The 23,919-nt window shown below is 44.6% G+C and overlaps 1 protein-coding gene across 1 annotated transcript in view; it reads left to right on the top strand.

Moving 5' to 3' along the window:
* The window catches only part of GRAMD2A (GRAM domain containing 2A), a 124,160-nt gene that overhangs the window by 43,874 nt on the left and 56,367 nt on the right, over positions 1-23,919 (top strand). Inside the window, exons 6-7 of the mRNA XM_086959856.1 lie at positions 20,738-20,809; positions 21,460-21,522. Of these exons, the coding sequence (XP_086815982.1) occupies positions 20,738-20,809; positions 21,460-21,522 (135 nt within the window). The remainder of the gene's footprint in view (positions 1-20,737; positions 20,810-21,459; positions 21,523-23,919) is intronic.

Raw genomic sequence — 23,919 nt, 5'->3', positions numbered from 1 at the left:
AATTCTCAACCGACTCCCCACAACCGTGCCTCCCTTCCACGCCAGGGACGATGGCGAACCCCTCACCACCTACCCAGTCCACCAATAACTTTACCTTCCTCAGCCTTAATTGCCGCTCATTACCCAAGCATAAAAGGCACATCTATGAACTTCTAACAAACGAACAACCAGACAACCTATTCCTCACTGAGACCTGGCTCCACGAAAGCGCTGGTCCTGACATCGCGGAAACCATACCTCCCAACTATGCTATTGTCAGGAAAGATAGAGTAAATAAAACAGGGGGTGGCATAGCAATAATCTTTAAAAACCATCTCCAATGCAAATGTGACCCTCAAAACTTCCCTAACTGTGAGGTTACCCTTTCAAACTTTCTCTACACCCGAATTTCACCTTCTCAGGCTTTTTAGTCTACCGACCGCTAGGACCTCCCAGTTTCTGGGACTCACCTTCCCAAATCTAACAACCCCCTTCCTTATACCCTCCAAAAACGTCTCAATCCTAGGTGACCTGAATCTACATTAGAGGACCCTCATAACTCTACGTGCAGCAATTTCATATCCGATATAGCTGCTATGAACATCACTCTCTGTATCTCGGGTCCCACTCACAGAGCCGGTCCTCTCCTTGATCTGATCTTCTCTAACCTTCCTTATATCCACTGCACTCCTGCTCTACCTTTAAATTGGTCTGACCACTTCTTATCCAAATTCAGTTTCGCCCCCACTCTTGCTCTTACCCCTCCGAGCTCATCCCTTAAAATCCACAAAAGAGACTGGAAAAAATTGCATATAAACGTCCTTAATCAGGTCCTAGGCTCAAATCCACCCTTAGCTCTTTCCACTAAGGAAACACTATCAGCAGATGTAGAAACACTATCAGGAAAGGTTGACGACTGGCTCGCAGGCGCCATAAACACCTGCCTCCCCCTCACACAGAAAAAACTAAAGAACCATCGAAATTCAGCTCCTTGGTTCAGCGAACTCTTAAAAGCTGAGAAATCCAAATGTAAGCGCCTGGAACGGAGATGGAGGAAGGACTATTCTCCCGACACCAAGGAGGCCTACAAGGAGGAATTAAAACAATACCACAGCTATGCACTACTGCTAGGGCCAGCTTTGTCTCTAAAACTATCTCTTAGGCTACAAATTGTTGCAAAACGCTCTTTGGACTGGTCAAAGAGCTGGCGGGCTCCGAGATCACAGCAAAACCACCTTCCCTGAACAAAAACCAGAGCGAAGAGCTCGCTCAATTCTTGACGAAAAAAATTGAAACTATTTATCGGGATATAGCTAACTCGCATTCTAATATGACCCAGCAACCACAGACAATCACTTCTAGAACCACTACCTGCCCCTCCACTACTGACTCTCCTCGCACTAACTTACTCATGGATTCCTGGCCACTTCTAAACCTGGACTCACTGAAAAATATATTAGGCAAATTCAAATCTGGCTCACCTAAAGACCCACTTCCCATCCCAATAATAAAACAACTTGATAACACCCATTTATCCATGATTCTCAAAATCCTAAACGTTTCTCTGCTAGAATCCACAGTCCCTGCTAGTTGGAAACACGCCATGTTGACACCTCTCTTGAAAAAGCCGAAGACAGACCCAAGCGATTTATCCAACTATCGACCTATTTCTCTTCTGCCAGCCTTCTCAAAGATCCTTGCGAGGCACATTCACTCCCATCTCTCCCAGTTCATCGAATCAAATCATATTCTCCATCCCTCGCAATCCGGCTTCAGAACTGGTTTCTCCACCGAAACTACATTACTGGGAGTCACGGAGATCCTGCGCCACCATCTTGACAGAGGAGACACAGCTGCGCTTATACTGCTAGACCTCAGCCCAGCATTCTATACGATCTCACATACCATACTCATAAACCCACTAAACTCACTGGGCATCTGCGACCCAGAACTGAACTGGCTCTCCTCCTTCCTTACACACCGCACGTTTCAAATCTTCTCTAAGCCGGCCACTTCCAACTCTCACCCTTCACCCTATGGGGTTCCCCAGGGCTCAGTGCTCAGCCCCCTACTTTTTAATTTGTACGTCAGACCTCTAGCCTACATTTCAGAACAAGCAGGTCTAACCCTATTCACTTACGCTGATGACTCCCAGATCACCTTCTCCATTTCAAACACTGATCCTGGCTCCACCTCCCTCCTGTAACCAGGCTTGGGGAAAATCGCCACCTGGATGAACGACAACCTCCTTAAATGGAATGGTGGAAAGACCGAAGTCTTGATTCTTGGCCAAAGAAAAGACCTATGGAGCCCCTCACACTGGCCGGCAGTGATGGGCGCCCTCCCGCTGCCCTCAGATCACGTCCGCAATTTGGGAATTACTATTGATAATGCCTCAACCATGCACCAGCAGGTAATCAAAGTCTCTACCGTCTGCTTTACCATCTTGCGTTGGCGAAGGAAAATCATCTGGATGCTGCCAAATGACACCCAAAAATCTGTGGTCCATGCCCTTATAACATCCCGGCTGGACTACGGTAATGTCTTTTATCTGGGCGCTAACAAGGTAGTGACAAGACGACTGCAGCTGGTACAAAACTCTGCTGCAAGATTGCTGTGCAAAACTCCCAAAACTGCCCACATCTCCGGACATCTACGCGACCTACATTGGCTCAGGGTAGAGAGTTGTATCAAGTTCAAAACCCTGAGCTATATGTTTAAAATCAAAATGGGCACCGCTCCACAATACCTACAATCCCTGGTACGCCCCTACACTCCTTCAGGCCACCTCCGGTCTTCATCCCACGGAAACTTTACTGTACCTAGAATCAAACTCGCCAGGATGGGTGGCAGATCTTTTTCATACCTAGGTCCCACACTTTGGAACTCTCTCCCCCTTGATATCCGCAAAGAAACCAGCAACATACACTTTCGCAGAGCCCTTAAGACCTGGCTATTCAACCAATAACTCGGTTCATTGTATTAATTTCATTTTACCAGCACTTTGCCCGTCCAGCGCCGGGAAACCCTTTTTGGGTAGCTGCCGCGCTCTACACGCTTATTAAATAAAATAAAATAAATAAATGGCAAATTTAATATTTAGTCATGATAAAAGCAAACACAGTTCGAAGAAAGAAACATAGCAATCAGCTGTTACATTTCTTTCTCACATAACATTCTAAATGATACCAATTAATATAGGATTGTGGCATTTAGCAATATGGCTCTGAGGTCAAAGCAGAAGAATTAGCCACTGGTAGAAAGACAATGATGCATAACACAACTGTTTTCTTACAATTTTCACAATTACAGCAAATATCAAAACATAGTTTAGAATTAAACTAAGATTTTTAAAAAGCAAAACATTTCTCTGTACGTGTCAATGCACGTATCTACTATTTTTATTTAAATTACAATGCCTTAATCATGATGAGTAAATTTAAAGATGATTTCAATGAACATGTTGTCATGAGGAAGTAGCTATTGCTGACTTTTGCAGCCTCTTTAAAGCCACAGCAGAAATTACCAAAAATTGGAAACTATCTATGGTTAGGCCACTACTAAAAACCCTTTGGCAGATCATACTTCATTTGGAAATTATAGACCTAAATCTCTTCTTCCCCTACCTGTACGAATTATTGAGAAACTCATTAACTCCCAGCAGACAAATTGTCAGGGGACAAACCAGTTTTTTAGGTGAATCCCAGTCGGTATTCAGAGCTGGTCATAGCACTGAAACCGCTTGGTCGGCATCACAGATGGTATAAGAATGATGTTGGAGAAGGCTGGATCTGCTGCTCTCGTCCTCTTGGATCTCTCTGCGGCCTTCGCAATTGTCGGTCACTCTATCTTACTATCTAGACTCTGAATTTGGCATATGCAAACATGCCCTCAGACAGCTAGGTTCTTTTTTGACAGACTAAACTCAAATCTTCACCCTTCCTCCCGTCAGACTAGTCCTTTCTCAGTTGGGACCCAGATTGTTTATTATTTAAATGGGCCCATTGGCCTCCATAGTAAGATGTTTTGGCTTGGTAATCTCTTCCTGTGCAAATGATTCTTAGAAATTCATATCCTTTCTAAAAATTCAGAGCCCACTAGAAAAGGTTTCTAGTCTGTATAGGTAGAGTTGCAAGCTGGGTGGAACAGCACTTCCTAAAACTGAATAGGGATAAAACTGAGATCTTGCTTGTTTAAAAAAACTCCTCAATATGGTCATATCACTGGCAGACTGCAGAACCGGGTGCCTCCCACTCCATTAGCCATTGTGAGGAACTTAGACATAATCTTTGACACCCTGCTAACCTTTAAAATACATATCAGAATCAGAAGGTAGGGCATTGATTCAGAACTTAATAGCCTTTTGGAAATGTCCAATATCTGGGCCTCCCAGTATCTAATCTGCCAACTGCAAGTGGTGGAAAACCTGGCAACCAGGTTTCTTATAATGTCTCCCAACCACTCTTCTGTCTCTAAGCATGTGAAAGCTCTGCACTTGTTACATGTAAGGAAAACTATTAATGTTTAAATCCCTGTGTCTGACCTACAGAAACCACAACAAGATGGGCCCTATTCACATTAAGAAAATATTTTCTATCTACCAACTCAGGAGGTTGCTTCGATCCTCCGCAACCCTTCTTCTTAAACCCAGAAAATGTTCAGCGCTAGACAGGATGGAAGACCTTTCTCCAATCTATCTCCTAATCAATGGAATTTACTCCCCCTACAATTGTGAAGCTGTCCAAATTATAACCTTTTTCAAAAATTACTTAAACTTCGCTTTTTCAGCATCCATGACCTCCAACATCCTACCTTTTTCTTTGTTGCATTATATCTGTAGTGCCAGGATGCATGAGGCCAGCTGTCTGCACTTTATTTATTTTTCTTTCATTCGTTCAAGTGGTTGGAAAATAACCATTCTATAAACCAAAAGAGACAGTTAGGACAGTGTGTAGGCCGTCCTTGTCCCTGTGTATTAATAAATTAATCAACTAAGACGGTCCACTAGAGAGTGGTTGTTTCAACACCGTAGTGTCTGGCACCACAAGGTTTTTTAAAAGAACCCTCACACACCAACCTTGTTGGTGTCATGCTTCATCATATGGTTCCCGAATGCTATCCAGCTGTGCATCGACACCTGATGACAGTGTAGCTGTTTTTTTGTTTTCATGTGGTGGTGCTGGAGGTAATGTGAGGAAATAAATACCTCTGGGAAACTCACTAACTGATACTTTTATTCCCAGTGGCCCAGGGTATATTAAAAACGAATGAGATGGATGGACCATCTTAGTTGATTAATTGGAAAATAACCATGACAGAAAATGGTTGCTCTAGTCTTCTATCATACCTTTCAACAAGTTGTAGAAAAGTAGCGGTGTCAGAAACATGTACTCTTCGGGCACTTACAGGCACATGCATCAAAGCATTTTGCGATCGCAAACGGTGCGAATCGCAAAAATCGTCCGTTTGCGATCGCAAAAATTGCCTTTGGAATGCGTGAAACAAGAAGCCCCTCGCAATGTAAGAAATCGCAAAATTTGCGATTTCTTACATTGCGATTGCATTTAAGGAATCGCAATTTGTGATTCCTTAAATGCAATGCAAGAAAGTAAAAAGATTTGCGATTTTGCAAATAAGAATCGCAATTTACCATGACTTGTAAGGTGATGGTAAATTGCGATTTTCTTGAAAAAAGCATCAAAGTGCATTTTTCAAAGTCCCATGTTATGCACACACATGCCCCTAGGGTATGTGTGTGCCTAACATGGGTGCACATATCAATTTCAGGGGTGCAACAGGGTGTCCTTTGGACACCCCTTGCACCCTTGAAATCGCATTCTCCATTTGCGAAACGCTAATTGCGATTCGCAAAATGAGAATGTCTTCCCATTCATTCCTATGGGCCTCCAGGCCCATAGGAATGAATGGGGAGGATTCCTTAATTGCGACTCACAATTTGCGAGTCGCAATTAAGGAATGTTTAGAAATCGCACATTTTTCAGCGATTTCCACATGCATAGGCATTTGCGATTTCTTAATTGCGATTCCTTAAAAATCGCAATTAAGAAATCGCTAATGACTGCAATGATGCATATACCTGTTGGTGTCTTAACTTAGTGCGGTCTCGTGTGCAGTGGTGATGGTTAACATTAGGTCATCAGAGAATCAGGTGGGAGTTTGGTATAAGAACAGTAGTTCAAATGCCAAGACAAGCACAGTGGTGTCTCTGTGTTAGGATATCCTAGCAAATCAGGATCAGTAAATTAGTACATTTCTTTAGTAGCATGTTGTGTGAGAGAGTCACAGAGACAAATTACCGCCCACTGTGAACTCTATGCCGAATGGCACTGAGAGAGTGAGATGAATGAGCTTAGCACTCATTTGGTTGCTTCCCTGAGGCAATAGGGAAAGCAGCATGGGCAAATAATGACTTTTATACCTGCATTCTTAGTGAATTTGTTCTTACATACACCCATGCATCCTTCTCGCTGTCCTTTGGGCCTTCTCTTATCCATTCTTTCTTTTCCTCTTCCGGTTATCAATCTTCCATTCCATCCAGCCATCGGTGTCATCAACCTTCCTTCTCACCATTCACCCCTAATTTTTACATCCTTACTTTTCTCCATCGATTCATCCTTACTTCTCTCATCCATTCATCCTTACTTCTCCCCATCCATCCATCCTTACTGCTATTCATTCTTTGCTCTTCCATCAATCCATCATCCTTACTTCTTTCCATCCTTCTCTCCGTCTTTCCACCGAACCTGCCACCTCATCAAATTATCCATCTCATCCCTTAATCCACTCACAATACACTAATTCATCTCTTCATCTACTCATCCTTTTTTCCATTCATCAGTCTATTCATTCAACCATCCATCAATCCATCCATCCCTTTCTTCCTTTTTTCTTTTCTTTCTTTCGATCTTCCTGCTTTTACTCCACAGCCCACACCTCTGTGATGCTTTTCTCGTAGTGTCACAAACATTTTAAACGTTTTATGTTGACACTGTCACCAGAGAAAACCATCCCCTGCTCAAGCTGCTAATGTGGTGTGTTCATGATGCCGTTGCAGAGAGTATGTCAGTGCAAGTGGGACTTCACCACTTTGGGGCTCCTTTACACGCCATTTGCACCGCTGGTGTGTCACTTTTTATGACCCTTCTTCGGTGCATATCTACGAGGCCATGCAGTGCCACTTTGCGTGGCTTTTCCTGGTCTCGTAGATATGGTGTAAGGCAACCCAGCGCAGCGCACATTGCTGCGTTGCCTTACATTGTGTCAGAGAGATGTTCCATGGACGTTGCAGTGGATGTGCCCATGCAACACTCATGGGTTTTGATGCATTCCCAGATTTACAAGGACCTGTAAACCTGGGAATGCATCAGAACTGTATGCCTCCCAGGGCTGGCATAAGAGGCAGAAATAAATTAATTTCTCCTCGTTTTTTCTTTTTTCTGTGTGTACTGTATTCTGCAGCACACATAGAGTAGGAAAACACCTTCATGGATTGTTTTTGTGTGGGAGTTTATGCCTTTCTGCCCAAAAACAATCATGCCAACAACACAGACAAGATTGCACCTTGGTGCAAGGGTGCCTGCATTAGTGCTAGACATGATATTGTGCACCGGCTGAAAGAACAGGAATGCACCATATCTGTTTATTTTGGAGTATTCCTGCCCTTTCGATTTGGCGTAGGGCAGCGTAGCAAAAATACCTGCGGCGCTTCCATATGCCAAATTACTGTAAATGAGGCCCTTTGTATTTAATAGGCACAATTAAACAAGAGAAAGGTATTTCACAGAAAGATTGACATTTTAGGGGTTGGTTCTCGGTTATAAAGTCTGTGTTACAGAAAAGGCAGATTATTGCTTGTATGAATGAACAAACAAGGATTTATATAGCATGACAGCTGCTCCGAAGAGTATCCGAGCGCTAAAGACTAAGAAGGAGGAGAAGATTATGCCTGAACGAAGAGCCAGGTCTTCAGCATTTTTTAAACCGTGATCTTTGAAACTTCAGAGCGAAGCTCATAAGGGAGCCTGTTCCAAGCTAGGGCTGCCAAGAAATAAAAAGGGCAGCCGCCCGTCTTGTGAACCTTATCCTCTGGACCTCAGCAAAGGCCATCTGAGATGAAGTCAACTCCTTGGCAGGAGAATACAAATGATTTCTGGCTTCCAGAAATTGAGGTCCTGAGTGAAAAAAAGTTTTATTTGTCAGAACCAGTGATTTATAGAGAATTTGCATCTTAAAACGGAAGCCAATGAAGAGAGATCAAATAGGGGGATACTAATGTGCTGGGAGTTTAAGAATGAGCCAATGGCGCCAAGTTCGGCACAATCTAGAGACTGGTAATTAGGTAGTGCGAAGGCGGTGACTGATGAGGTCTGCTAGGACCTGCTTGTCATCTCTTGTGCCTCCTCAGGAATACGACTCTAAATGTGCAGGGTAGTGACTTGGACACAGAATACCTGTTGCCTGCCTGTGGAGAGAGCTTAGATCACACATGACTCTTTCCTCACTTTCCATCCTCAGCATACCTCCTCTCTCCGAGCACAGATTACTCTAAATCACAGGCATGTTTGCCTTAATCCCTATTATTGTATCTCTTCAAATTGCCCCCACCTCATTTCAAAGATCACAACCTCTCCTTCAAATGTCAAACACTTAGAACCTAACAATACCTAGTCGTCTGTAACTCATCTAATAATACCTTCAACCAATGCATGCATTTACATAGACCCCTTGTCCTCTAAAGACCCCATCTAACTCCTATTAATTGAATATACCACAGAGAAAATGGAGTAAATGTTTTCCTTGAGAGTGCAAATTAATCCCAATAGCCAAAAAAAGAAACTAACCCTTGGTACCTGAGCAGTGTGATACCTGATGTAAAGAGCTACAGTTCCTCTTCAAGGGTAGTAAGTGCTATATAAATGCAATTACAATACATTGTATAACACACACTTATATTGATGAGCGGCACTCTACCTCAACAAGGGCAGACCAAGAACTCATCCGATGTGTCACAAGAGAGCTCAGAATCAGAGACACCCATTTGAGTATTTGGAGCCACCCCTGCTCACCCCAGGAATAGCAGATGATATTTGATTACAATTCTGGTGAGAGGCTGGAGGATTGGTCTGGACACTTTGGGTACTGGTTAGTTATTATTGGAGGTGACTCTTGTGTTAGAGCAGGGCATACCCCTGGTAAACCTTAATGGTTTAGACTGTAAACTCTTTCATGGGAGAAGTAATGGTGGGCAGGAGTCTGGGCAACATAATCGACTTTTGACTTCCACCCCCTGTTACTTCTCCATCCCAACACACTACTTAGTTAACTAGACAGATGGCTGTTGCCGTTCTGTCCTGGGTAGTGTGAGATGGGGGACATTTTTTTTTGGCTAGATGAGACTTAACGAGATCTTGCTATCCACGCACCATTGGAGATTCAGTTCCAAAACATAAGAAGGCTTTGTGGATTACGGAGGCTGAGCCGCCACCTTTAAGTTTAACAGTTCAGAATAAGACAGACCAACAATGACTAGCTCACCACACAAATATATGATCCTCACATAAAATGTGAGGAGCATGCGATCTACGGGGAAGAGAAATAAAGTGCTTGCCAATTTGAAACAAAGGGGGTAGACTTACAGCCAGATTCATCATCGGCATGTTTTGCGAGTCTGTAATAGCGATTTATAAGGAATCGCTATTACAGACTCGCAAAACAGGATTCATGTAGGAATCGCAATATTTATTGCGATTCCTACAGCTTCCTTATTTGTGATTAGCTAATTGCTAATCGAAAATTAGGAATAACTCCCCATTCATTCCTATGGGCCTAAAGGCCCATAGGAATAAATGGGAAGACATATCAATGTGCGAATCGCTATTAGCGATTCGTATTTTGATTTTGCGATTTCAAGGACACCCTGTTGCACCCCTGAAATGTACATGTAGCCTGATGTTTCGCACACACATATCCAAAGGACATGTGTGTGTGTAACATACCACTTAGAAAAATGCACTAAAGTGCATTTTTCTAAGTTTTCGCTATTTACCACAAAGTTACACTTCCCGGTAAATAGCGGCCAGGAATAGCGAATTCGCAAATAAACATTGGTTAATGAATTGCATTTAAGGAATCTCAAATAGAGATTCCTTAAATGCAATTCCTCGCAAATATGCGATTTCGCAATTACCGATTTCTGCATTTGGGATGATGAATCCCAAATGCAAAAATTGCGCTCGCAAAGGGCCAAATTCGCAGAATCTGGCCCTTTGCGAGCTGATTTTCCTTTCATTAATCTACCTGATTGTCTTCACCCAAGAGTCGCAGATCATGAAGTGAGTAAGTTAAGAAAAAGATTAAGTGGCCAAGTATATGCCACAGGCCGTTCCTCCTATGCTAGAGTTTTACAGCCTGATTCATCATTCTCCCGTTTTGCGAGCCCCTAATAGCGATTCATAACGAATCGCTATTAAGGACTTGCAAAACGGGATTCATGTAGGAATTGCAATAATTATTGCGATTCCTACATGTTCCTTATTTGCGATTAGCTAATTGCTAATCGCTAATAAGGAATAACTCCCCATGCATTCCTATGGGCCTACAAGCCCATAGGAATGCATGGGGAGTTATTCCTTATTTGCGATTAGCAATTAGCTAATCGCAAATAAGGATGCGATTTCAAGGGTGCAGGGGTGTCCAAAGGACACCCTGTAGCGCCCCTGCAATATAATCTACATTGGTGTTGCGCACACACATGTCCAAAGGACATGTGTGTGTGTAACATGCAACTTAGAAAAATGCATTTAAATGCATTTTTCTAAGTTTTTGCTATTTACCGAGAGGTCTGACCTCTCGGTAAATAGCGGCCCAAAATTGCCATTTCGCAATTTTAAAATGCTTCATGAATTGCATTTAAGGAATCTCAAATAGAGATTCCTTAAATTCAATTATTCGCAAATGTGCAAATTCTTAAATAGCGAAATTTGCATTTGGGATGATGAATCCTAAATGCAAAATTTGCACTCGCAAAAGGCAAGATTCTGAGAATCTTGCCCTTTGCAAGTGCAATTTAGCTTGATGAATCAGGCGGTTAATCATTTGGATTAAGCCAGGGACCTCGTTTGAGGTTACTGTCACTTACCTTGATGAGGGAAGCAGATATGACATAGTGCAGGGCAGTTTATTTGGTGTTTAGGTTACACTCTGAATAATATATGCCCCGAATGTAGGGAAAACACACTTCCTGGAAACTCTGTATCCATTATTAGTGCATGACCCATAGGGACCCAATTTGTTAGTGAAAGACTGTAATTGTGTAACTGATGTGTTCCTTGATCAGTCCACTCCACCACTGGTAGATTCTATAAACATTAAACTAGCCCAGGAATTCTGGTGTTGGGCAGAAAACTAGGATTTACATGATATATATGTAGGGCCAAGAATGAGGGCCACATGGGAATATTCCTTCTACCCCCTGATCTACAACTTGAGACCTGAGACTGGACAAGCTATTGATTAGATTCTAGTTTGGGAAATCTGTCATCCACATAGAGTATTTGGGTCACACTCTACCTGACCACAACCTACTTGAATACGCATACGACAGGGTCAAAAAATGGACCCACATTCCGAACTGGAGACTTCCAGCCTCACTGTTGCAAGGTCCTGTGTTCTGAGACCCACTGGCTGAAACAATTCAACAGTAAGACATCACTGAACACTTATTTACTGTACGGGAGGCATTCAATGTGGTAACACAAGGGCACTGCATGAAGCAAGCAGTGGGGATTCAGAGGACACTGGAGAGGGAATTGATAGAGGGCAAACTCTATACTGATAAGAAGAATGTTACCACAGACCCCACCCTTAGACCCACTCTTACAGCAAAGACTGAACAACACTCAGGTATATTTAATACTGATAATTAAAAGATTTTTAATAAACGCACAGTAGTCCTGGACCAACTGGGATAGTTCACCCATAAAGAATACTTATACACTAGACATGTGGTGGGTGGAAACGCTGCTGGGTTATTAGCATGGGTAACCCAAACTGAATAGTGGGGTAAACCCATTTCGCATATTATGACCCGGGATGAGACTACGGTGCACCCACAGACCGAAATACATGGCGTATTTATTCAAACACTCAAAACTACAAAATATTATGTGGTAGACAGACTCAAATACCTAAGGAGTTGATTGAGTCCTTCTTACTGATGACCACGCTACCACGTTTGCCAGACAAGGCAGGAGACATATTGGGAGACACATTGGGTGGCACCATCATAGAAAGTGAAATTAAGGCAGGGGTAAGAAAATTATCATGGGGCAAAACGCCAGTAAAGGATGGGCTCCCTCCGGAGTTGTACCAGACATATGCCTCTCTGTTGGCACCACGTATGGCTGATATATATAAAGAGTCATTAGGCAGAGGCCTCCTTCCTGATGCAAGAAGCAAGTCATTACTGATTTCTCACCCTAAACCAGAGAGAGATCCCTCAGATGTGGAACTGTAATAGGAGTGGGCGGAATTTGCGTAATCGCGTTACGCAAATCTCCGCGAAAGGGTAAAGAATCTCTGCGAACACGCAGAAATTCCGCAAACATGCGGAATTGCTTGTTCGCAGTGCTTTTTTACTGTTCACAATCCCTGTTTGCGTGCTCGTGGGGAAATATCTGGTGAACACGCATTGTTATGAACGCGAACAAGCAAAAAATTCTGCGAAGTCGTGGAACCCAGAAATTTTAGGCAATTTTGCATTCTCCACGGAATGCAAATTACCCAAATTACTCAAATTCTGCGAGCGGAACGGAATTTACCGCCCAGGCCTAAACTGTATAGGCCATGCTCTAAGTTGAATTTAGTTGACAAGATCTTTAGAAAAGTATCTGTGCTTGCAGTATCTGATTCATGAGAACAAAGTGGATTCATATCTGATGGGAACACCTCCTCAAACATTAGAAGGTTGCTTGGAATCCTTCAGGAGGCCCCTTTGGAACAGTACCCGAATTCCTGGTACTATAGATAGACCTGCAAAAGGCGTTTGACTCTGTACATTGGGATTTGCTCCAAACAGCTATGAGACATTTGAATCTGGGGTGGACTGGGAGAGAAATGGGTTACACTCTTTTACGCTGCAACTGAGGCGCGGGTACAAATTGACCAGTGCATATCAGATTCCTTTGAAGTACTTAAGGGAACAACACAGGGATGCCCATTATCACTTATGGCATTCTGCGCTGATGATCGAAACGTTTGCTAATTTAAAAAGAAAGGAAGGGCGAGGCAGATGCATTCCCTTGAGGGAGGGAGTGTGTTTGGCATATTACTCTACACAGATGATATGCTACGATACCTCAGAGATGCAGTCGGTGGAGCGGCATGGGGTGTACAGTCACAGGAGGATTTGGATGAGGTTCCAGGGCCCTATACTAATTCAGAAATGTTTTGTGCATTTTCGAACAACCCTGTTCTCCCAACTGCACAGCAGGCGGTGACTGGGAAAAGATTCCGATGGGAGCCTGTGATACTAAAGTATCTGGACGTCAAGATTTATCATACGGGCTATGATATTAGAGAAGGGAATCTGGGGGGGGATGCCCTACAGGCCCTGAAAGGCAGTGTTGTCTTATGGTGCATGCTGAATCCCCCTATCATAGTGATGCTCCTCCACATTTGTTTTATTTTTCTTCTAACTTTCTGGTCTGGAATTCCCAGTCCTGGTTCAAGGCCATGAATACAGTACTCTGGGAGCCCGATCCGGGGCAGAGGGAGACAGCGGATATATCTCCTCATTTTGCAACCCCGCCCAGTTATCACACTGCAGTACAACCTCAATGGATGGCCAAATGTCTGCTTGGGATGAGGCAAGAAGAGCTGAGATATATCGGAGAAACGCAGAATGAAGGGGCACTCATTGCCAGCTGCTGGAGACAACAATATATTCCTCACTACAGCATTAAGTAATTTGAATAAAAATAAGCAAGAAAATTCGGCAGAGGCAGCTGTATCCGGCAGCGTTGCCCCTAAGGAGTTTCCCTCATCTATGTGGGGCATATTTCAAATCCCAGATAATGGAGAGGTGGACGGAAAAGGGGATACTCGCGGTCCGTGAATGCTACAACGATGGCTACCTCACCAGGGCACGAGTCGGGGTACCACGCGGGTGGACGGCATCCCCCACTTATTTCCGAGGGTTTTTCAGGGTGGACGCCGTCCACCCTGCTAAATTAAAACCGCGTCCACCATTAAAAAATGGGAGTGCGGCGCGCAAAAAGTAAATAGAGCATTTCCGGGTGGGCGAGTGGCTGGCTGAATCCTGAAGTTACTAAGCACGCCGGTGGTCACCACGCCCCTGCCATTTGTCCGTAATTTTAACCGGGCACAGCTTGCCCCCACCTCCCTTCTTGACTCCGATGCTGTATGAAAGCTCCGACCCCCAGCTGCACCGTAGAGGCACAGCGGGATGGCAACCCTCACACCTTCAGCCCTTGATGAGCTGTTAAGAGGTGCTTGAAGGTGACAGAGGGGGGGCCGCAGCTTCGGAGCAGGAGGCATCCATTCACACGCAAACAACCCTGAATGCGTCTTGTATCTGCTATTTAGAGGGGGGCTCACACATTCCATTTCTACCCAGGGCCCCAAACATCCTAGACTCGGCCAGATACACCCCTGATTACACCGAGGCAGCACCTGCTTTTCTTCACAGAGCTTAATTACTGTCACTAATTTGTAAGCAAACCTCGGTTCTTCAAACATGCATAATGTAATACAATAAAGAAATGGCACAATCGCACCCACACTGATTAACAAAGTATGGAGGACAATCAGTTCAATCAGTTGTCTCAGAGTATCTCCTGTAAGTACTGTACATCACAGTGGGGGATGGCATTTTGGACAGAGAGCCTGTCTTCTCGTTGTTTTGTGCAGGAGGGGGCGAGAAGCCCAAGATGATACTAGACTAGTGCCTGCCCACCCCTGTGCCCACCCTGGTGGATCACGTTCCCTCTCCTGTGATGACTCCTGCTCCTGTCCCCCCATGTTGTGGCTCCGGTCCACCCCCGCCTGTGATGGCTCTTGTCCCCCCCTGCGGTGGATCCTGTCTCCGCTTTGGGTGGCTTCTGTCCCAGTCCTGGAACGGCCCCTGCAGCGAGGGTGAAGTTCTTGATGGGCCTCTTCTCAAAAGGGCTCAGCTCAAAATTAATATGGAAAGGTGGGCGTGTAAGTAAGTGAATGGCTGGATGAATTAGTGAAAGGGTGAATGGATGAATGAAAAATTGAATAAATGGATAATGAGAGAGGATAGATGGATTGATGAGTGAGGGGAAGGATGGAGAGAAAATGTAAATAGCTGGATGTATGGGTGAAAGGGTAGCTGGATGATTGATGAGGGGAAAGATGGATGAGGGAAAGGATGAGGGATGGAGGGGAAGGATGGATGAGGGGAAGGATAAATGGATGAGGGGAAGGATGGATGGATAGAGGGGAAGGATGGATGGATGAAGGGCAGGATAAATGGATAGGTGAGGGGAAGGATGGCTGAAAGGAAGGATGGATGAGGGGAAGGATGAAGGATGGATGGATGAGGGGCAGGATAAATGGATGGGATGGATAGATGGGTGAGGGGAAGGATGATGGATGAGGAGAAGGATGGATGGAGGGGAAGGATGGATGGATGAGAGGCAGGATAAATGGATGGGATGGATGGATGGGTAAGGGGAAGGATGGATGGATGAAGGACAGGATAAATGGATGGGATGGATGGATGGGTGAGGGGAAGGTTGGATGAAAGGAAGGATGGATGAGGGGAAGGATGGATGCATGACGGGAAAGGATGGATGATGAGGGGATGGATGGATGATGAGGGGATGGATGGATGATGAGGGGAAGGATGGATGGATGATGAGGGGGTGGGTGAAAGGATGGATGATGAGGGGAAGGGTGGATGGATGGATGATGAGGGGATAGATGGATGGATGATGAGGGAATGGATGGATGATGAGGGGGTGGGTGAAAGGATGGATGGATGATGAGGGGAAGGATGGATGGATGATGAGGGGAAGGATGGATGGATGGATGATGAGGGGAAAGGATGGATGGGTGATGAGGGAAAAGGATGGATGGATGATGAGGGGAAGGATGGATGGATGGATGGATGAGGGGAAGGATGGATGCATGACGGGAGAGGATGGATGATGAGGGGATGGATGGATGGATGATGAGGGGAAGGATGGATGGATGGATAGATGATGAGGGAAAAGGATGGATGGATAGATGATGAGGGAAAAGGATGGATGGATGATGAGGGGAAGGATGGATGGATGATGAGGGGAAGGACAGATGGATGGATGGATGGATGGACGATGGGTGGGTGAAAGGATGGATGAATGGATGATGGGTGGGTGAAAGGATGGATGGAGAGTGGGTGAAGGGATGGATGGATGGGTGGGTGAAAGGATGGATGGATGGAGAGTGGGTGAAGGGATGAATGGATGGATAAGTGGGTGGGTGAAAGGATGGATGGATGGATGATGAGTGGGTGGGTGAAAGGATGGATGGATGGATAATGAGTGGGTGGGTGAAAGGATGGATGGATGAGTGGGTGGGTGGATGGTGGATGAGTGAAAGGATGGATCAGTGGATTGGATGGTGGGTGGGTGAAAGGATGGATGGATGAGTGGGTGGGTGGATGGTGGGTGGATGATGGGGGTAGGTGGATGAGTGAAATGATGGATGGATTGATAAGTGCAAGGGTGAATGAATGGACATATGAGTGAAAGGGTGGGTGCAAGTATGGATGAGTGAGTGAAAGGGAGGGTAGATGGACAAAAGGATGAATAGATGTGTGAAGGAGTGAAATGATAGATGGATGAGTGATAGGGGCAATGGATGGATTCATGAGTGGATGAGCAGATGGATGGATGGGTGGGTGGATGGATGGATGGAAGGAAGGCTAAGTGAAAGGGTCGATGGAGAGAGAAAGGGAGGATGGATGGATGACTAAAAGAGTGGATGGGTGGAAGGATTAGTAAGTGAAAGGATGGCTGGATTGGTGAAAGGGTAAATGGCTGAATGGATGAGTGAATGGACGGATGGGATGAAGAGTGGATGGATAAGTATACAGATGGATAGGGTGAAAGGGTGGATGGATGGATGGATAATGGAGGATGAGTGAAAGGATGGATGAGGGGATGGATGAAGGGATGGATGAGTGAAATGATAGATGGAAGGATACATGATGGATAGGTTTGCAAATGGTTGAATACTTTTGGAAATTGCTGGGCTTACTTATATACTATTGCGCGACCTCTGATGTGTCTGTAAAACGTACCTATTGTCCTGAAGTTTTGTCCTGAATTTTGACCTCCTGTCCAGAATTTGTGTCCTGAATTTTGACCCTTTGTCCTGAATTTTTACACTCACCGTCCTGAATTTGCACCAATGCCAGTTGGTCACCCTAATTCTTTGTGCGGTAGAACCGAGGCTCTTTAACACAGCAGCATGAGAGTGACGAGAGAGAAACCTGGCAGAGTGCTGCCAAAGAGCTCTCCCACGCAGAATATTTCATTATTCAAGTGATCGTGAACAACTAAGGGTAAACTGAGATGTGAAAAACTAAACACAATGCGATGCGGCTGCACGAGATTTGAGGAGTTAATTAAGTATTAGTACTAGCAAGTGTGCTGTAAGTTAAATTAAAACATTTTACATGCACTGTGCGCCTCGTGCGTGTAGAATCAGAGTCCCACTAGACCCGGCCCTGCCAATTAAGTGCCGGCGCTAAGCACTGGCACAAATTAAGCCCTGCATTGAACAATTGACACCAGGCTACAAAATGTAAGTAGTATGATGGTGTACCCTTGTGTGTTCTTCCGTGTGTCGCTGTTTCCACATGGAATGTTTAATGATGACAGCAACGCCCCCTTCTAGTTTGTGTTGTTGGTCTGAATTGTATAATTTTGTGGAATGGTGAGGTGTAGGATGGAGCTGGATTGTTAAACATGACTCCATGATGACGTCTGACTTGGCATTACGTATGTCAGTATATTTTTAATTTAGGCTCAATCCTGTCAGTGTTTGGATAATTGCACTACTGGATAGGGGGGCACAAAGTTTTGCAAAGGTTCTGCCCGCTTTCTTCAAGGGGTCCCCACAAAATGACATCATGAGCTAGGCCCACTCCGATTTTATAGTAAGTAGTCTCTGTAAAGGGGGAAACAACCATTACAATGCATGAGTCATAATCGGCCCTTTTTTTAGGAACTATCACAAAAATACAGTATTAACACAAAGTAAAGCAATGTTTATATTTTGTTGCACTGAAGTAAATGAAGGCAAATAAGTCAAACTAAAATATACCAAACCTAAATACATTTCCTAAAATAAATAGAAATAAATAAATCTGCTAAAATAAATACAATGGCCAGGTAATATATCTAAAATGTAGGCATTGACCCAAGTTAATGCCCCGGCAGCTCCATTGTCTTCAGCCAAGATTCCCAATGTTAGACTAATGTTCTGATTTGTTACCTTTGCTGCAAATTGTAAAGCGTTCTGATATCCTTCGGGATCAAGTTCGCTCTATATAAAAGTTTATAAATAAAATAAATAAATCTAGCCACAGCTAGAGAGAGGCAGCTGAGACAAAACTATTTAATACAGAGTCGCTAGTTTACAATAGGAGGAGAGATAACACTCATCGATAGAATAACGTGAATATGGAGTCCGAATGTGTGTCACTTCCTGTTGTGATGTCACTTCCTGTTGTGATGTCACTTCCTGTCGTGATGTCACTTCCTGTGGCCACGCCTACCGTGGAGAGTCCCCCCACTTCTTTTTTTAGGACTTGTGCCCTGTACCTCACCTCTATATGATGCCACACAGGCTAAATATGATATCAGGAACCAGGGACAAAATGTCACTAGGTGGTCACTGACAGGTACAACTTTCATGCACATGGTCTGGGCCTACCCAGTTATTGCATACTATTGGTGTAAGGTGATAACTGATTTGTAATGCACTGTGCACATAGAGCACTTCAATAGAGTGGAAACATGCTTACTTGTCCTACACTCTCACCCAAAGGAATGATAGGGGAGCTCCAAATTCCTTGACTTGGCACTGGTGATAGAAAGCGCGCAGTAGCAGTGTATTGAAAATCACGAAAGGGCTCTCCCAGAGTAGGTAGAAGATATAAGTTGAGAAATGGGTGGACGCAGAAGGAGCAGCCTTAAGGGTTGAGGAACGCCTATGCAGCCGGCGGCAGGTGAATGCAAGGGCATATTGGCACTTCATACTGAGAGGGAGCAGCCATGATTCCGGAGGCAGTCTAAGTGATTTAATAATAATGGGATGTGCAGACATCCTTTCGCGGCTGTTAGCATAAATGAGCGCACCTTTTAATTATGAGACAAATCTCATTTGATAAGAATCAACTGGTGTTTTTTTGCAGTAATTGGCTGGACACTGGCTTTCTTTTTCTTTGTCGTTTCTTAGGGGCTGATTAAGATGTCGGGACACCGCATCGGTCTGGAACCGCCTCACCTTAGGTCGGCGGTTCCGACCTCAGGATTAGGATGTGACCGCCTATTAGGGGGTTGCAAACATCCATTTTCTAAAAGAAGCTTGTGCAGTGGGCAGAAAAAGAATGCACCACAAGCTTCCATTTAAAAATTGATGTTTGTGGACATTCTTGCACCTTGTAGCAGGCACCATGCAGTGTCTGGCACATGGTGCATGGATGTTTAGGGAGGTACTATAGGTGCCTCCCACCCCCCATAGCAGAGGGCCCGGTGGGAAAGGGGTCCTGCTAGTGGCCCCCAAAGTCATTAAGGAATCATGAGCATTTCTGATGCACCGATGGGCTCAAGGAGCCCTTCAGAACAGCAGCGAACGGCAGGGCCAGACTGGCCGTTGCAGGCAATGGGCAATCCCCCGGTGCGCCGCAAGAGTGGGGGCCGGTTTTGGGCCCCTGGGGGCTGCTTTTGTTACAGGGCCGTTTTTGCAGCAAGGCTGCAAAATCGGCACTGTAACAAAATCGGCCAAAAACCGGCCCCAGCAAAAAGCTCGGTCGCACCCACAACCTCCCCCCAGGGGGGCCGGCCAAGCACTTTGCCAAGGCCGGTTTTGGTTCCCAGTCCGGCCCTGGCGAACGGTTCCCCCGCCCACTGCATCGTAATGTGGCGGGTGGACCAGAGGGGCAGATGTCGGTGGGACTGACACCGATGTGCCGTCGTTCACAACAACAACATAATTAGGACCTTAATTGTAAAGTTGATCTCAGAGGCCAAACTCCACAATGGTTTACTATTGTATTAAGGATGGGGCACTGTGTGTATCTATCGCGGAGTGGGCTACCTATAACAAAAGATATACATATAACAAAGTTAATAATTTATACATCTGATATGTATCACATGAGCATGCCTAGTTGTACGTTAAAATGTAAAATCAGTAAAAATATATTTTAAAAAGTGTGTGGGTAACCACAGCTTTATCCGCTTAGTTGAGATGAAGCCATGTGTAGAACAATAGTTTTAGAAGCACAAAAACTCTGGGTGATAAACATGATTTTGTTTTATTTTACATCGTTAGTTCCCTTTTCATTTCTATACCCCAATGGTGTATTCGGAAGTGTCATGGGTGCTTTGGCAGGTGACCAATTATAAGCAAAAGTGAGGGGGAAGTTGCCCGCACCCTGCTTCAGTAACAAGATTCTTCTTTTTTCCTGTGTTATCAGTACATCTTCGTGTCCCTGCTCTCCAGAGACAGTGTGTACGAGCTATTGGGAAGAGTCTGCTCCCATCTTCAGGTAGATATTTGTTGTTCTTTAAAATTCTCACCCCTGCCCTCCTCTTTTCTATCCATAACTCTGAATATTCAAAACAAATCATTATACGACCGTTCATAACTCTTTTCTTGCCTTATTTATGTTTTTCTGGCACTATTCTCAAATTTCTCATGCAAGACCTTTCTTACTGTTAGTGTGTTTGTTAGCTAGTCATTGCTTATTTTCCACCCACCCTTCTGTCAATCCTGTTCCATAAGACTCTTCCTGTGTCCTGGTGAGACACCTCGTTCCATCCTCCTCTTTCAAACGCTTTCCCTATAATCCCCTTCTTTTTAGGAAACCTTTCTTTACCTTCTATCAAGGGCCTCATTTGGTAATTAACATTATTATTTTCCTTAGCCGGGCTTTAAAACCCATATGCTCACAACTAGAAATCCCTATTCTGAGGTTTTTCACTTTCCTACCCTCAACTGTGAGGCCTCTGTCTTTCCCAGCGATGAAGCTCACTCCCCCTTCCTTTAAGGAGGAAACTTGTCTTTGTATCCCCCTTTAAGGACTTAAGGCTTCTCTTATGCAGTTTGTTACATTCCTTCCACCCCCCTGTGATGGCTCTATTCTACATGCTCCACCCATATAAAATAAATCTAGGATAGGTTTGTCTTGTATCGTAGGTCTCGAGTAAAAAGAGCTTGAGTGTCAAGGAATACACAGAGGAGCTGGATACAGTTCCATTGGTAAGATTTATTTATTTATTTATTTATTTATTTATTTATCTATTTATTTAAGCAATTTGTAGAGGGCAACAAATACCCATGGGTGTCTCGGCGCTGAGGACGCGGATAGGTAGGAAAAGGCTGAAAGCTGTTTATTGAGTGAATAACCAAGTATTTAGTAGCTTCCTGAAAGAGAGCAACGTAGGGGATGCTTTGATTTGTGAGGGAAGAGAATTCCATAGTTTTACTGTGGCTACGGTGAATCCTTTGTCTCCCCAGGAGATCCTGTAGGTGCGGGGAACCATCAGGAGAGTGGCAGAAGAGGACCGTAGAGTTCTGCCAGGTGTGTGTGCGTGTACAAGGCTCTTCTTAGATAGATGGGACCTGATTGATGGATTGCTTTATAGGCTATGCAAAGTGCCTTGAATTTAATGCGGTTGGGAATTGTGAGCCAATGTATCTTTTTCACCTCTGCTAAAATGGGTTGGTGCTTGGGGGTGCCTGTGATGATCCTGGCGGCAGCGTGTTGTATCAGCTGTAGTTTGCTGATTACATATTTCTGTGCGTTTAGGAGTAGGCTGTTGCAGTAATCTATTTTAGTCAATACCAGGGAGCTTATCACGGTTTTTCCTGTGTTGGAGGGAAGGAATGGAAGTAGTTTCTTGATTACTCTTAGTGTATAGAAGGCTGAAGAGGTGATGGCATTTGCATGGGCTACGAAGGAGAGTTTGTCATCAAAGATGATTCCAAGGTTTCTTACTTTCTGTACTGGAGGAGGGGGAGCCTAGTTCAGGTGGCCACCAGGAAGGGGACCCTGTGGGGTGTAGGTTGCCGAAGATCATGACCTCTGTTTTGTCTGAGTTTAATTTTAATTAGTTTTTGGCCTTCCAGGAGCTGATGGCGATCATGCCTGCTTGGAATCTGGACGTTATTTCTCCTCCATTGTTTTTGATGGCTAGGACCAGTTGTGTGTCATCGGCATATGTGGTTAGCCCCATCCCATGGGTTTTGATGGTTTTGGCCAGGTCCGACACGTAGATATTAAATAGTGTCAGACTGAGGGAAGATCCCTGAGGCACCCCACATGGGAGAGTGAAGGAGGGGGAGTTGAACTCTCCGAGGCTCACAAGCTGGGATCGGTTTGACAGGAAGGAGGACAGTAATTCTTTGGCCTTGAGTGTGATGTCCATCTCCTCGACACGGCCGATCAAGGAGGCATGATCGACCATGTCGAAGGCGGCCGACAGGTCCAGTAAGACTAAGACTGCTGTCCCGCCTAGGTCTCTTGTGGCTCTTATCTTGTCTGCGGCTTTGATGAGTGCTGTTTCGGTGCCGTGGCCTGTCCTGAAGCCGAATTGTGATTCGTCAAGGAGTTTGTTTACCTCGATAAAATGAGCCAGTTGTGTGTTCATTAATTTTTCGAAGATTTTGGCTGGGAGTGGGATTTTTAGGATCTAAAGGGTCGAGGTGCTGTTTTTTTAGGAGGGGTTTAATAATTGCCCTTTTCCAGGTTTCTGGATAGATACCTGTATTGAACATGGCATTGCATATTTCAGTACGTTTGTGTGCTAGGAGTTCTGGGATAAGTTTGGATACCGAGGTGGGGCAGGGGTCGGTTGGGGAACCTGACTTGATCGTGAGGATGAGGTTGTGAACTTGTGAAACGGCAATTTGATTGAACTGAGTGAAGGAGGGGGTCGTGTTCCCATTGATGACCGAAGAGAGCGCGGTGGCCATAGGTAGGGATGCAAACTTATCATATATGGAGCTGACCTTGATTTGAAATGTCCTGGCTAAAGATTTGCACAGTTCTTGGAAGGGGGCAGGTTGTCAGGTCGACTCCACGGGATCCAGTCGCTGCAATAATGGTTCCACCTCCAAATGTCACCAACACCCCGAATGTATATACACAGGGTGTTCGAGTCATTAGGCGAGGGAGAAAAATAACAAACTAAAATAAAAAAACGAGGGAAGGGAAAAGGCTAGGGTCAGCAGGGAAGGGATGCCTGTAACAAAAAACAAGACATGTATCAAATAAGTGCTTAATGCCACACAGTACTACTCTCATGAAGTCTCGCTAATTATACTTAATTATATATACCTGAATGATAAGAAAAACCAAGCCTTTGATAGTAAACCAACACAGCCCTTCAGTCACAGCCTGTAAGAATATCCTAGGAACATAGAAGCAGAGGGTGAATGAAGATCCTCACCTAACAGACGCATTCACACTTTACTGGACACTCGTAACCAATCATATCCCACATACCACAGACTGTTAGAAGGACTCAATGTATACATGGGGGTCCAAGAATTCCGGAAATAATGTATATATGATCCAGACAACGTACGAGGGAAACGGCAGTGTGTAGGAAGCAAGAACTACAACACTCCGCTCCCTTTTCTTCAGAGGAACCA

This window comes from Lissotriton vulgaris, chromosome 2_2, assembly GCF_964263255.1.
Source record: "Lissotriton vulgaris chromosome 2_2, aLisVul1.2, whole genome shotgun sequence".
Taxonomy (NCBI): domain Eukaryota; kingdom Metazoa; phylum Chordata; class Amphibia; order Caudata; family Salamandridae; genus Lissotriton; species Lissotriton vulgaris.
This window is presented reverse-complemented; position numbering and strand designations above follow the sequence as displayed.